At 39.1% G+C, this 16,501-nt stretch overlaps 1 protein-coding gene across 4 annotated transcripts in view; it reads right to left on the bottom strand.

The window, feature by feature from the left end:
* LGI1 (leucine rich glioma inactivated 1) overlaps positions 1-16,501 on the bottom strand; it is a 39,503-nt gene continuing 23,002 nt past the window's right edge. For 3 of the 4 annotated variants that reach the window (XM_019445127.2, XM_019445126.2, XM_019445124.2), the window contains 4 exons: positions 7,934-8,005; positions 4,918-5,087; positions 4,477-4,641; positions 1-1,928 (listed from right to left, as the gene is read on the bottom strand). In XM_019445127.2, the coding sequence (XP_019300672.1) occupies positions 1,093-1,928; positions 4,477-4,641; positions 4,918-5,087; positions 7,934-8,005 (1,243 nt within the window). In that variant the 3' untranslated portion in view covers positions 1-1,092. The remainder of the gene's footprint in view (positions 1,929-4,476; positions 4,642-4,917; positions 5,088-7,933; positions 8,006-16,501) is intronic. The other variant, XM_019445128.2, reaches the window with a different exon arrangement.

The raw sequence follows: 16,501 nt of genomic DNA, 5'->3' as shown, positions 1-16,501 counted from the left end.
TCAAAGGGACTTACGAAGTTTATTATTGTATTATAACAGGAGGACACACATGCATCTTCGAAAGCAGTTTTTGAGAGCCTACCCTATAACAGGCACTGTGCTAGGTGCTAACAAACCATGTGATCCAGGAGCAAGAATTTAGAAAATCAAATATGAGCCTCCTGGACACTCTGTGGCATGTCAGTAACATCCAAACTGATGTCTAGAAGTGAAGCATCCTTGATCAGATTAAGAGGCCATCATATTGGGTAAATTTGAGGCAAGTACTGTAAGGTTTACAAATCTATATCAGCTCTCAGATAATTCTAGAGTCAGACATTTAGAAAGTCCCTAAATAGGGTTTTTAAAATTCAGATTCTTGAGTTTGGTTTCTTCTATAGGTTCTTTGAATAATTTTTTTTTTAGCTAGAGCTATCAGATAGGAAAGGATGGGTCTTACAATTCTTTATTTTAAATCAGTCTTCTTGTAATAAGCAAATTTCTCTACCCTGCTTTTAATTCATCGCCGTTTCACCACAAAATGTTCTTAAATGCTGTGACCTTTGGAAACACCTTTGAATGTTCCAAATCAGCTGATAAACCTGTTCATATATCTTGGGTAATCAATATCAGTGCTTCATCATCACTTACTATTCACACCCTAAGTTCTTGATGTAAATATAACCCTATTGTATAAAGCTATTTCCTCAGCATCCATCACCAAGAATAAAATAATTGTAAATAATTACCTTTGAGATATGAAAGAAAATGTAAACATTTTATTTGGCAGTTGTTTTGGAACACATGAATAAATAAATGGAAAAGTACATATTAATATTTCTTTTTGGAGTAACAGATACCATTAAACACTTATTTACACATCTTCACTGCAAAGAACAGTTACACAATTCAATTTTGTCTTATAAAAGGTAACTTCCCACACCACTGGACTGGACAGTTAAGGATGGAGATACTGGTAGTGCTTGGTTCTAGCAGTCTCAATGTTTGAAAGGCATTCATTTGCAAGTGTGATAAGAAGAGTCATCATGCATTGAGTTCGTCCGGATCATGTACTGTAGAAAGTTTCTGATGGCAGCCACAGAATTTGGTGTGTCATGCGCTTAAGTCAACTATGACATGTTTGTAAATCTGTGTATTTCCCTTAAAACTGGAAGCAAAAAGAAAATTACGCTTATTAATGGACACATGCGTGAATGATCTCGGTGCCTGAACATTTAATTCCTGAAATTTCACAAATTTGGCTTTTTCTGCATCCCAGTTATACACTTGAGTAAAGGAATAATCACTTCCAAGAATTGCATATTGATAGTTATTTATCTGAAGAGGCTGGAACACCATGGATCCTCGTGATGGCATCCTCTGAATATCCTGAAATGAGGATCCTCCCCATTTCATTACTTTGGAATCACCAATGAATCTTGTCAAGCAAATGTACACGTCACCTTTCACTGAGAAGTGCTTAACAGCATATACATCCTCCATGTTAGGGATGTCAGTTTGGTTAGTGAATAATTGTGTTGCTTTGTTCCACTGATAAATTACAGGACGCTGGGAACTACTAGACAGGATTAAATGAGGCGTTCTGAGTGTCTGAGGTGTTCTGGCTATTTCTAGATATTCCACATCAGTGTCCCTGTACCACGCATGTAAGGATTGATGGGAGTAGAATCCATTTCCATTCCATTTATAAATGGTAGTAAAACCAGCTTTTGAACTGTCAGCAACAACAAAGTACCAGTTGTTTTCAATCTTGAATGTTTCAATGTCATTGGGTTTTCGGATTTTGAGAATTTCAATATCCTGGATTTTTATAAATTTATTTGCAAAACTGTCTCGCTTATAGATGTGAGAGCCGCCAAACAGCTGGGCCACAATAACATAGAGCTGAGTTTCAATGACTATAGGCTTGCACACTACAGTGGACGTGCCTGGGAAAAGACAAATGAGAGATTAGTTGGATGGCCATCCTCTTTTGCAGCATGTAAACATGCAGGCTGAGGCCATACAACTTCCACCAAAATCAGCCTGAAATAAGAGATTTCCTTGGTTGAACAGGCAAGGCCAATCTCTAAGACCCAATGGCAGCAGGATCCTGACGTTCTGTGCCTTTGTGCCTCATGAGGCCTTGTTACCAACACCTGAGTTGTCATGTCACATCCAACCTGCACTAGACATTCAGGACATATGGCTACAGCCTGAGTTTCCTCCTCTCACTTCTTACAGAAAGAAAGCATTGCTTTCCCTGACATATTATGAGTTATAGTAATTCTAGTGAAAACTGCCATTTATTGAGCACCAACTATGTGCTTTGCCAAATCATCTCATTAAAAATTCCCAACAATCTTAAGAGATAAATATTATTATACTCCCTTTTGCAGATGAGCAGATTGAAGCTCAGAGGGGTTCAGTGCTGCTAAGAGAAGGCAAAGTTGGGATTCAAACCCAGGTCTACCAGAGTCTCTATGCTTTTAACCCAAGCTGGGAGAAGGTGAGCTATTCCAGGGCTTCCAACTTGGGCTAGGATCCCACAAGTTTCTAGATCATCCTACAAAGTCTTGAGCAGTGATCTGGGTAGCCCATGGTTCTAACTGTAATTGGTTTGTTCTAATTGTGAATTGAATCTTGCTCTAAAAGTAACATAATTTTCCCCTAAAAAAGGATAAAGATGACACTTGTAATTTTTCTGAAGTTTTGGTGGCAGGAGAGAAGAGAAGAAAGAGGAATCTTTGAGAAAAATGGAAGAGGGGTACAGTCATGGGTGATACTCCTAACAGTTATTTTTGGAAATCTCAGAAAACAATATGGGATCAGTGGACCAGCTCAGTATCCTTTTGGTAAGAGTTTGATGAGAGTTTGATCAGTAAATTCTGGTTGACTAGAAGGAGCTTGGCTCTAAGAAATCCAAAGAGAGCGGGGCAAATCTGGGCCCACACCTTTTCTAACTGCAACTTTAAAGGCTCTGAGGCAATAAATTCTGCATCAACTCTGTACTAATAGGTGAAATTATTCTGTTTGTGACCTTTCAAGGGCTCAACTGATTGTATGACTTCAGGAAAATCACTTTACTTCTCTAAAATTCAGTTTCTCTTCTATACAATGAGAGTTTGGACAAGATCAGGGATGTCCACTAGATTTCAACCACGTACCGTATCAACTGATTGATTGGAAAACTTCCTGGAAAATTATTTTGAGAAGGATTCTGTTGCCCTGTCTGCACTCTGTAAGCAAGAGCACCATGATTGATTAGCGATATCTGTCTGGGGTAAGGGAAGTCATAGTAACTGCATATTTGGCATATATTTGTCATTCTAGATGAGATGATGGCCTCTGAAAGTCTGCAAATGTGTGATTCATTTCTCTTTCAAGTGTTCATCTTAAGATTCATCTGGAATAATGATGAATTATTCCGGGTAAGAAGAACCTGAACTGAACTGCACAAAACTGCGCAATAGCCCATGGGAAAACTGAGGGGTTTGGGGGAGAAAGGGAAGCATGACCTTCCACCTTGAGAAAGAAGGAGGTTTCTGGGACAACTTCAGTTTGAAGAAGATTCCTTCATCTGGGCACCTCAGTCTCAAGCCAGCCCCAGACCTGTCTTGATCCTATGAGCAATGGGGCTTGTGGCCACCCACAAAATCTAATTATGACCCTTCCCACCCAAAAAGGTGGGAGAAGTTTATGGAAAAGTTTAAGATTTAAATACGTTAGAAGCTAAAGCTAACGGAAATATTTCAGAAGGGGCCCATATTCTCACTTATTTAAAAATTGTAAAGTTGTTGAAAAAACTTAAGAGGGCACCTAAGTAAAAGTTTTCAGGGAAAAAAGGTGGTTTCCGACGTCAAATTAAATGCATAAAACACTTTAAAGAGCCTGCCTTACTGCCAGACTTCTCAGGGTCTTTACTGTGTATTATGAATCTCTAACAGGGAGATATAGCTCACAGATATATTGGACCAAAAACCCTTTCTGTCACTAGGAGTACATTAACCTTTTGTAGGAGTCATGTTTGTGCAACAAAGCTTGAGATTCAATGATCTAAAATAACATCCTTATTTTATAGTTAAGAAAAAGGGAGGGCCCAGTGAGGGTGAGTGGTTCACCCAGCTAGTTTGTGGCAGAACCTGGATTAAACCTCATGATTCCTAGTCCAATATTTTTCCTGGAAAAATAATCCACCTTTTATTGTGTGTTTACTAGGCTAGGTTCTGTGCTAAGTTCCTTGAATATGTGATCACATTATCTTATGATTGCATTATCTTAACAACAACCCTGTGAGTTGGGTATTATTATTCCCATTTCCAAGTCAGGAAATTAAGGTTTAGGCAACAACCCCAAGTCACTTAGTAAATGGTACAGTTGGGGTTTAAATGACTCTAAGCCTGCCCAAAGCATCCCCCTATACCACTTGTCTTTTTCTGTTCCCCTTGGTTCAATGTGCTTAACTTTCTATTCAAAATACAATCAGGCTTTTCATACCTGTAATGTTGTCATAATTCCGGAAGGTCTTTTCTACATGGTCCCATTCAAGGAAAATGCACTTTCCAGTAAAAGGCTGAGCAATGACCACATACTCATCGTTCATATAAGAAAAAGTATCTATGGACAGTGATTGATAAGGCAGGTCTTGAGACTTTGCAAATTCTGCAAAAACAGGAAATGATGATGAATAACTGTGCTAATGCCTTGCTCCTTGGCTAGATCTCAAATGTCCATAAGAAATACATTTATTTAAGAGAAATAGTAAAATGATAATTTTACTTTGCTTTTAAACACACAAAGTTTTAATGCTTTATAGTATTTTAAAAATTAAATCGGTCAGTTGGTTTTTAAAGATATAAAAAATATCAATTCCTGCACACACATAAAATGTAGCCCTTATTTTAACTTTATGAGGTGGAATCATTTGGAATCCATTACCTGTAATGATGCAATCAAAATCCTTTGGGGAGAGACTATTGATTTTGCGTTTCTTGTATTCTGGGGGGCCTTCGCAGTAGATGTCTTCAACAGTTGCATTGGTGTGGCCTAGCCATTCCACCAGCCACTTCAGTTTACAGTCACAATTAAATGAATTCCCTCTCAGGTCCCTGAAAGACAAATTTCAGCTGATTTTGCTGTATGAGGGTCCTACCTCCAAAGGCATGACTTTACTTCAGCAATTAACACATGCAAAATGCCTTTACCTGGCTTTACATCATGCCCCATAATCTACCTTAAACCTGATCGACAATTCACTTTGAGTTCAGAGAGTTCCCACAGTGCACCCTTCATTGCTACCCAGTCAATGGAACCTCAGAAGTTATTCCCTCTTGGATCAAAGGCAGCTCTGTCTAGAGCTGTGTGTCCATAGAAATATAGTGTGGACTCTATACATAATTTAAAATTTTCTATAAACACATTAAAAAGGTAACAGGAAATAGGTGAAATTAATTTTAACAATATATTTTATTTATTTTAAAATGATATTTTGCTTAGCATTTCACACAAAATATTATTATTTAGATGTGTAGTCAATACAAACATTATTAATGAGATAGTTTACATTTTTAAAAAATAGTAAGTCTTTGGAGTCTAGTGTGTTTTACACTTAGAGTATATCTCAATTTGGATGCTAAATTTTCATCAGAAGTGTGTGATATGGATTTAGATTTCATAAAATTTCTAGCTGGAAACAATAGTTTCACACATCCAAGTTGTTCCAAACATAATTACATTTTCCCATAATTGAACTCATTTAAATTTAGTTTTTGGCTTAATTTTTAAAAAATTAAGTAAAATTTAGGGGCGCCTGGGTGGCTGTTGGTTAAGCATCCGGCTTCAGCTCAGATCATGATTTCGCGGTTCGTGCGTTCTAGCCCTGCTTCAGGCTCTATGCTGACAGCTCAGAGCCTGGACCCTGCTTCAGATTCTGTGTCTCCCTCTCTCTCTGCCCCTACCCCACTCACACTGTGTGTCTTTCTCCTTCAAAAATAAATAAACATTAAAAAAAATTTTTTTAATTAAGTAAAATTTAAAGTTTTGTTCCTCAGTTACACTATGAATGCTGTTTGATGACCACATGTGTGGCTACCATATTGGACAATGCAGGTCTAGAAGATAGAATACAGTGCTTATTATATCATATTTAATTAAATCAAGGGAGCTATTTGCTTTTCTTCTTCCTCACAGATGTAATTCATTCTGATCCTACTCCATGGTCTACAAATTGAATTTTAATAGGAAATGACTTTGACACAGCAGAGTTAACTCAGACATACAACAACTCATGTCTGTAATAAACTATACAGCATGGGTAGTTCAAATTTCCACATATGATCCCAACTCACCAAGTTTTCTGTTTATTTGCATTGCTTTTGTTCGGACATTCCAGGTCCTTCCTAAAACCCTTCTTGGTCACACGGAATTCCTAAGATAGGTATTGCCTAGTGTTCACACAGCACATGAGTAATTTTTAAATGTTGAAGCATTTAAAAATGCTTTTGGAGGGATACATTCAAGAAAACCAAGAAATCCACTAAAAGACAACTTGGCAAGGATCCTTGTACTTCTTAGATAATTCTCGATTTGGGCATCTCAGAGTAGGCCCAAGAGGCCAAATCCATTATGGGATTTCCATAGAGGTTGAGCCAATTTCAAGTGGGTTTTCTTGTTGTTGTTTGTTTTTTGGGTTTTTGTTTTGTTTTGTTTTGTTTCTAGTGTGCAGTATTGGCTGACACCAGGATGGGCCAGAGGATGGTGCCCAAATAAGCTGTATCCCCAAGTCTGTCATAGCATATCATCTAACCTCTAAGACATTCCCAAGACTGACTTCATCTCCCAAGAATACTCTGACCCAGAATAATGAGTATCAGTTTTTCTGGGTGATTGTAAACCAGACGGATAACTGTGGTCTGTCCGAGACTCTCTTGGAAGTGTCCTGATTCTGGCACTCTCTTGGAAATAAACCATCATTCAGGAATTGGGGTAATAGGCATTGAGGAGGGGCTGGGGAAATACCACAAGGAACAAAGAAAGTTTTTCATTAGCTTACTGATTTGAAGTTAAATACTAGGTTTAGGAGAAAATACTTGACTTAGATCTTTTGTCATTGGAGAAAATTTGTTTTGAATGTATATTCTATAGCAAAGTACCTGAATTGATAAGAAGAAATCTTTTGGTTTCATATATTCTTTCATTTGTTCCTGTATCTGTCTATCTTATGACATTTAAATACCCTTCTAATGTCTGGAAAACACTTAATGAAGCTAAATTGCTTTTGAGAGGATTAGGCATATATTACTTGCTTTGCTTACAGCAAAATATACAAATTCCTTACAAAGATCTTTCACTCTGAAGCTTAAAAGTCAAAGTTTGAAAGCTCTTTTGTTTGAAAAAGGGTCAAAAATAATTAAGTTCATTCCCTTCCTGGGGCTTAAGCCAAATTCCTGGGGATTAAGCCTAGAGTTGTTGTTCAGTCTAACTAGAGAAAAGGCAAACTTGCCTCCCTTCCCCCACTTCCTGTTCCATTTCTCTGTTGATTGACCAACCCATGGGTGTAACCTTTCATCTGTACTCGGTCAGTTTCCCAGACTCCTTTATGTTTTTCCTTTGTAGCCCCATTTCCTGGAACTCATGTGAAAAAAGGCATCTTGAAACTTCACTCTGGGCCTCCTCTTCCCACACCCTCAAAGTCCCTTATCAGCACTACCTCCCAGAGGACAAACACTTTGTCAAAGGAATGCCTGGGCACCATATATTCAGAATTTCCAGTGGGAAATACCATAGAAGGCTCCAACATTAGTTCAAGTAAATTTAAAATTTAAGCCAATTTAAAATTTAAATTTTAAAATTCTAACTTAATTTTAAAGCCAGTTACGAATTCTAATCCTCAATAACAGGCTTCTTTGTTAACAACTGCGAATTAATTAATCAGTGATTTCTTAGGTCCTCTTACACATTCGTTAAAGAATCCAGGCCTTTGAAAATATCTTTTGGGAGTGTCTGGAGATTGTTGTTTGCAAGGCTCCTGGAAGAAAAAAAGAAAAAAAAGAGTGATGTAAACTATAGTCATAAACTAAATAAATGCATTTTATGATAAAACTTAATTATAAGTCCCTTTTATTCTTTCCCGACTACACTAAATTACTTGCAGGACCTTTTCTTCTCCTTCTTCTAAGATACTACTCAGATTCCTACTATCGTATTTTCAATTCTTGGTCTCATTGCTTCAACACTTGCTCAGTGTTTATGGCACTTTATGTGTCATGGTAAAAAAAGAAACTAACAAACAACCCCCACAATGCCAGCAATAAAATGATACTGGGCATTGATCCTTCTATGTAGAATAGAATATGAGATTCATACTCTTGGACATTCAGTCTAGGGGATGTGTCCCAAATGATGACTAACTAAATGGTTGACAGTGCCCTTTTTCCCTCACACTCAGGCTGCCCCTCCTCCTCCCTCTCTCTTCCTCACGTTCTCCAGACAGCAGCTGAATCCACAACTGATAGTGCCAATAGCTCTAGAGTTTGAGGACTCTGTCTAACTTACCTCCCTGCCAGCATATCCTTTCTTCTTTCCAAAGTATATACTCCCTTTTTACATACATTCATTCGACCTCAGAAAACAGCTTTCTCACAAATATCCATCCATCCATCCATCCTCTTTAATCATCTCCTCTTTCCTTTTCTTCCAGTTCTTGTCTTATTGTCACAGGAATTGTTTTTCTCTATTTGTTCTTTCATAAATCACTAGAATGATTCTAATCAAAGCTAATGAGTAGAAAATAGTCCTGATACTATCAAGAAAAGAGAAATGTGTCCATATTACAGAAGTGTGGACATAACAAGGAGTGGGCCTTGCATGATAGGAAGGAATGTACGTACTGGTAATTTTTTATTTTTAACCAGCATTGTATATATACATGTTATATACTTTTCTTATGATTGTTTTTATTCCACAAAACTATTAAAAACAATTTAAAAAATTTTTTTAAATTAAATGAAATAAAAAGAGCTTATGTGTTTGGCCTCCAAAGTCCTTGAAAATTCATTCAAATTCCATTTAAAACACACTGAAAACTCTTCTTGTCTTCCACCTGCTCTAATTATTATGAGATTTCTCAAGTGCAAACATTCAAGACTTTTAAAACCTATTTTTAAGTTAATTATGTTGTTTTCCTGAGTTTTAGAAATTACTACTAGATTGGAAAACTCTTTTCAATGGACCTTGGAATGTAAGAATGGGAACTGAATCAGAATGTTCCAGTCTCAGTGACAGTCCATTATATAAAGAAGGGCACAGCTCTGGAGTCATTCTGAGCTTGGTTTGAATCTTGACTCCACTCTTTCCTGGCTGTGCGACTTTATAAATCTTCCTCAAGACTCAGTTTTTTCATTTTTAGGGGGAAGTTAATAATACCTCATGTCATAAGATTGTTAGAAAAAGTAAATGGGATAACTCAGGAAGGCACCTGGCATCTGGTCTACTCTCAACAAAGGGCAGCAGGGAGGTGGGGAGAAGAAACAAAGGAGAAGGGCTTCTGTGTGTACACTGCTCAGGAAACAACATTTAGAAAACTGACCACACGAAAAAACTACCATGACTGTCCACCTATTTAGTATTAATAAAATGTTGTTAAAGAAGACTTTTCAAGAGAATGTCTCCATAATTCACTTTTCTGAATTCTCTTGAATGAAGAGATTTCCTAGTGTCTTGGACAAGTCCAGAGTCATTCCCGAGTTATGTGTCTCAATTTATTTTCTGGCACGATGTGTCTTTAAGTTCTCATGCTAACACCTACATGGGTGAAACCAGCACAAACTACACCTGGCTGCAGGGCACAAGGTTGGAGGAGGCTGGATCATAAGACAGTGGATGTGAAATGAAGAAACAGACAAGTCCTGAATTGCTACTGCCACTAGGGTTGCCCAGGAAGAGATACCCTGTTTGCATTGCTGCCCAAAGCAATTATTTTATTTATTTTATTTTATTTTATTTTATTTTATTTTATTTTATTATTTTATTTTATTTCAATTCAATTCATTTCATTTCATTCCATTTGATTCCATTCCATTCCATTCCATTTCATTTCCAAGGCAGTTCTTCTAAACAGTGAACAAATCTGGGAGTTCCACTTCCTGCCCAAAGGATGCATAGAGCTCTAGGCCTCACATACCCAAGGTGAAGGCAACCACAGAAGCAGCTGGTAAGACACAGACTTGGAGCTACAGGCTTCTGGGGTAGAGACACATCATTTTTCCATGACAAGATGGAGGACTTTTAATTCAACAGAGTTGTTGGATGGGACCGATGAAGGCAGGTTGACCTGATGGGCTGTAGAATAAGGCTTTGTGCCTCTTGAGGACTTCTTGTGACAGAGAGACTCTCACTCTGGGGACCAGAGGGTGGGACAGCATAAGAGGTGCCAAAGGCAGAAGTGATGGATGGATTTACTGCACTCAATGTGACTCTTTCCCTGTTCCACTGCCAAAATTCAGTGAAATACTGACTCACAGTGGACCGTTTCTGAAGGAGATAGGATGGAGCTTCATGCCTAGGTTTGGTGACAGGGAGGCATGAGAAGTCTGCCTGGAATCCTAAAAGAGGCAGAAATAAGTGGAAGACTCAGAAATGAGAGGAAGGCTTCCAGATGCCAGAGGCCCAGGAATTGGAGTTCAGACAGCTTCCCTGAAGCCTTTGGGAGGCCTCAGTGACAGGGTTCACATTTGCATAAGAAGAAAGCTGCAAGAGGGAATGGAGCAGAGAATGTCTTAGGAAAGCAATGCTGACAAAGCCTGGGAATTATTCTGCAAAACAAATGTAACTGGGCCCTGATGTAAAGCAGCCAGTGCAGGCTGATGGGCACATGGTGAAGGATGCACAGGGCACATAGGAGATCAGAAGAGTCTGCAAAGTGAAGAAAAGAAATATGAAATGCCTCCACACATTTCTTAGCTGGCCAGTTAAGAGTATTTTCCAATTTGCCAAGTAAATAGAATTGGAATTATGTTGAGACCCACTGCCCAACTGGGGAAAGATAGTTAATCTAGAATTATCTAGAGTAGAAAAGAATTGGAAACAACCTGCATGTCCGTCAGTAAGGATTGTGTGCAGTTAACATGGAATATTTTGCAGGAGATTTTAAAACATGAGGTAGATCTCTATTATTTGACATGAGATTATGCCTAAAGGAAAACAAAAAGCAGGGAAATTGGAGAATAGTACGTAGAAGATAATCCCACTTGGGGAGGGAGGATATGTGTCTAACAATCCATAAAGGTCTGGAAAAAGATATAATCGTTTACACTTAGAATCTTTTACTTTTGCTATGTAAACATCTGGATTGTAAGAGTTTTTATCATCGAGCATGTATTGTTATTCTAAATTCTAAATTCAGAAGAAACAAAGGATAAAGTTGAGGTTTTAAAAAGACCCCATTGCTTAGTATATGTGTATGTAATGGTTCTGTCCAGTGAGGATTTAATCATTCTAAACCAATTATTTTACTTCATCTGTAAAGTTCTGAAGTTACTGGGCTGGAGTGTGAATAACTGTCATGGTCAGATGATGTCAACTATTTCATGAGATCGGTTTCAGGATGGAGCTCCCATTTTTCTCACAAGATTCCCACATGGCTTCAGGCCCTCATCCTCTGAGGAAATTTAGGACTGCAGTCAGTCCAGATTTGGAGCTACACCTCTGGGTTCCTTGCACCAGCTGAAACTCAGCTTTGAGGAGGCCCTGGAGCTTCCAAAACCATCATGGGTGTCTGGGGCTTATGGGCAATTCTCTGAGAGACTTGGGAGGTGGGCGGGTGGGGTGGGGAGCTCCTGAGGGGTCTGGGCCAGGGCTGCTAGGAAGAAAAAGTAGCAAGTCCCTGATGCTCTGGGAAGCCTGCTCAGCATTTGGTCCTTAGGCAGAAAGGGTGAAGATTTCATGCCTATTAGGTTACTGAAACAGCTAGAGATATTGAGATAGGGTTAGGGTTAGAGTTTTTAGACTTGATGTTAGGATCATTTGATTCTTCAGATTCCATCTCTACATTGAGTCTTGCTACTGGAGAGCAAAATGGAAAATCCAATCCATTAAATGTTCTCAGTTTCTCCTTTCCCTCCATCTTCCCCCTGCTTCACGAGTAACAGCTTCATATTATCATTCCCTTTTCCCTAATAGCTGCTCTGGTTGAAATATGATCTCTGTCTTTTGTACAACTGGCTGTCACTTTCATACCCACATCAGTGTAGTAGTTTGGGTGCTGGCTTTGTCTCAAGTGGACGAGGGCTTCCATTTGAGCATCCTCACTGTCAGGAGTGTGCCTTTTACCAACTTAATTTAACCTCTCTCGGTTTCTGTCTCTACATCTGCAAAACTGAGTAAAGAATACCAATTTCATTTATTGTGAAAATTAACACAAAAAACTACTAATATTTTTATAAACACACGTTTGAAATAGATTCCAGGGAAAATTTCTGCATCTGCATGTGAATTTTTAAGCCTTATGTCAGATAATCAAGGCACAAAACTAATCTGTTTCTTGGTTGTTGTCAATGCCAGTGATACTTAATACCTAAGCACTTTTATTATTTTTAAAAAATTTGAGTTTATTTATTTATTTTGAGAGAGAGAGAGAGGCAGGGAGGGGCAGAGAGAGAGGGAGAGAGACACAGAGAGAATCCTAAGCAGGCTCCGTACTGTCAGCACACAGCCTGACATGGGGCTTGATCTCACAAACTGTGAGATTATGACCTGAGCCAAAATCAAGAGTCAGACACTAAATCAACTGAGCCACCCAGGTGCCCCAATATCTAAGCACTTTTAAATGCTCAATTCAGGAGGTTGAGATCATCTATTTTCTTTGCCTCTTTGAGTAGACAGAACTTTATGCCTTGGTATTTTTAAGTGTCTCATCTTTTACTGATGTATATAAAGCATACACATTTATTAGTGATAGATATGTCACTGGCATATATTTTTTCCTGATATACATATACACATATATATGCATATGCATATATATGTATACATACATATGTAATAATACTTATTATTATTTCTTCAAGAAAATTTGGAAAGTATAAAAATTCTATTTTTCAAGTGTAAAACAATAACCATCCTGCCAATTACTGTTAAGATTTTTGTCATATTTTGGGGTGCCTAGGTGGCTCAGTCGGTTAAGCGTATGACTTCGGCTCAGGTCATGATCTCACAGTTCACGAGTTTGAGCCCTGCATCAGGCTCTGTGCTGATAGTTCAGAGCCTGGAGCCTGTTTCAGATTCTGTGTCTCCCTCTCTCTCTGCCCCTCTTCCGCTCGTCCTCTGTCTCTTTCTCTTTCTCAAAAATAAATAAAAACATTTAAAGAACGATTTTGTCATATTTTCTTTTAGTCATTAATACAGCGTTCATCTCATGGTGATATTCATGTGGAAAGCAAGTGATTTCAGAGACACATGTTACTGTTCCTAAAGGTCTAGAGACCTTCTGTCTCCTTTCTGGTCCAGTGTGAGATGGCATGAAAGTGTGTGAGCTTGAACTGATGTGGGGGGCCTCCTTCCTCTTCAAAAATATGTTAGGTGGGTAAGGGTCAAATCATTGCTAGATTTTAAAACTAAATATGAGTATTATTAGAAATAAGAGGAAAACAAATTACAAGGCTGATGGAGAGAGAGGAAAGGAGTCAGAGGTGGCCCTAGAATTGTCAGGAAAAGACGTTCTGCATTGCATGACTGAAGGAAATCCGGGCAACTGACCAAGCCGACACTTTGCCTGCCTGCCCTCTTCAGGGCTCCCTGGATTGGGCAGCAGAGTGGGGTGGAAATGACATGAGCCAGGAATGGCATACTGGGTTTGAGCTCTGACTGTTTTCTTTTCTGCAAAGAGAACGATCACTTGGTCAGAATAATCTGCAAGTTCTATTCTAGCTCTTAAATCACATTTTTATACTTTTCACCTGTGAAAGGCTATGGCTTCATCTTTAATAATTATGAAATGATATGAGGAGGGGCAATACTTTAAGCCACATTGTTAAGAGTCAATGAGTTTGGTCACAGGTTTTTATAGGGAGTAGGGGTGTACCGGAATGTCTGAGGTGGGGAAGTGCGTGTTGGGGATAGCACTGATCAGGAGAGGAGTGAAGACAAGGCAAGGAAAGGTTTGAGGATATATTTCATCAATGTTAATTTGTTCTAGGTTGATTCTGTAGTTAGTACTGGAAGGATGCTTTTCTTATCACTTTATTCCTAGTACCTGGTACAAAGTAAGCCCTCAGTAGATACTTAGATATGAATGAGGCAGGCTGGAGTGGAGGAGTAGAAGGCCACCAATCTAGACAAAGAAAAGAGTAGAAGATGCTTCTCTTAGCCCCCTTATACCAAGACACTGAGTTAGGGAGAAAGTACAAAGCCCTGTGAACTGCCATTGGCATGCACCCCCACATCACATAGATCCACTGCTCACAAAGAGCCCTCCCTCCTCTTAGCCTCACCCTCACTTAGCCTCACTCATTCCAAAGCAATGTGGAGGCTCTTTAAAGTGTGCCTTCAACTAAGCACCATTCTCTAGTCTTGGTTCAGAGTCTGCCTTAGACATATTCTTTAAGACACCAGGAAATTACCCAACTGAATGTCTAGTTACCTTGAAACTAGCTGAGTAGGGTCAAGCATTCCCAATGGCAGACAGTCTTTCTTTCCCAACAGAGGGGATGACCATTCCCTCCACTTTGGTGTCTTCCTGGTTTACCTGAGAAAACCTGTGATTATGACTATGGAACCTACTGGAAAGTCTTGTCTCTTAAGGCAGACCAGACTGTCTCAGACAGCACGTTTGTTTCAGTGCCATTGGGCTCTGCTGCTAAGAAACATCACCCACAGCTATCTGCAGCTATCCCAGCCTCCCTGCAGTACAGATTCTCATCTTGAGTTGCTGTCTGACTGAACTTGTAGTGCTTCAAGAGCAGTTATTTTCATTTCATACAAAACATTTAAAGGGGTAAATACATTGCAGCATTTGGAATCTTGATCCAGGATGAATAGAAGTTAGGCAGTGAGTTTAATTTATCCCTACATAACGGTGCTGACTGCATACCAGACTCTGTGCTAAGCACTTTGCATAGATTAACTCACTTGATCTCATGATAACCTTAGGAGTTAGGTACTCCTAAGTATCTTATTGTTTCCTGTCGATATTTTTACAGATTATTATCACTCCCATTTTACATATAAGAAATCTGAGGCACAGTGGAGTTAAGTGACCTCCTGATATCCCACAGTTGTTCAGGCTTTGAACCCAGGCAGTCGGGTGGCAGAGATCACCCTCAGCCACTGCATCGCACTGCCTCCTTGCATGTATGTCATTGTGAAGGCATCCTGCCTGACTGATTGGGGATACATAGGCACCCTGAGTTTGAGGACTGCTGTATATACCTTTTGCACCCCTACAGTGCTGAGCAACCAGCAGGTGCCCCACAACACATACAGATCGATGACAATTTTCCCCGAATATTTTTATATATACATGCAAACAGACCTGCCTCTATTGGGCCTTAATTACAAACACATATGTGATACCCAAGGAAATAATTATGAAAAAGGCTCATGGGTATTAACAGAAATACACAATGTTTAGAGATTTCATCATCGTTGGCCATAAAATATTTTTAATGCATTTTCCCCCTGATTTCAAGAGTAATACACAGTCATTAGAAAAATTCAAACCTTGTTGAAATATATAAACTATTCAAACATTCAAGTTAAACATGTATAACATTGGGACAGTCACTCAAAATAAACTAATAGATAGTGTCCCAGGATTTGACTGGCCTTATAAGGACTGAAACGTATTCACCCTTCTCTGAAAGCTAGCTTGAGGGGGAGTGTGTATATATAGTAACTTTTAAGTTGTCTATAAATCTCTCTTTAGAAGTTAAGTCTCCTGAGATAGATGTATAAGAAGGTAATGTAAGTGTGCTGCTTCCTTAGAAACTGACTGAATGTGTATATGCTCAGGTGGGGCAGAGTGGAAGCCAGCTGGACCTAAAAGTATATGTCTCATCCCAACTATTTGCATTTGGAGAGGAAGAGCAAGGCTAGGGCTCCTGTCTTCAGGATCTTTTCCTTCTTTCCTAGTCATATTTGCTCCTCAGACCATGTCCTGTGGGAGGATCCAGGCAGCGCAATCAAAGCTTTCTGGTCCTGACATAATGGGAGGGCACAAGACGTCTTATTAAAGACCCCAGGAAACTTCTGCTTTTACTACTAACTGGGGAGCAGCTTAAATGCAGGTGCACTTCCATGTTCTCATGTCACCGTGGGTAGTGCCACTGTCCTGTCTCTTTTGTAAGGTCACCAGGAGACTATAATGAGGTCAAGACCTGAAAAAACTTGGCAAACTCTTCCTCCAGTATGTGCAATTTAGAGGGTCAGGTGATCATTCCTCACTGGTTCAGTGCTTGCCTTTGATTGGAAGACTTGGTCCGAGGTGGAGGAAATTGCACTTTGAAGCCTAAAATCTTAAAAAGGACAC

The sequence above is a fragment of the Panthera pardus genome, unplaced genomic scaffold (assembly GCF_024362965.1).
Source record: "Panthera pardus isolate Hobbes unplaced genomic scaffold, ASM2436296v1 HiC_scaffold_22, whole genome shotgun sequence".
In the NCBI taxonomy this organism is placed as follows: Eukaryota; Metazoa; Chordata; class Mammalia; order Carnivora; family Felidae; genus Panthera; species Panthera pardus.
Note: the sequence above shows the minus strand (reverse complement) of the source record. Positions and strands in the feature narration are given on the sequence as shown.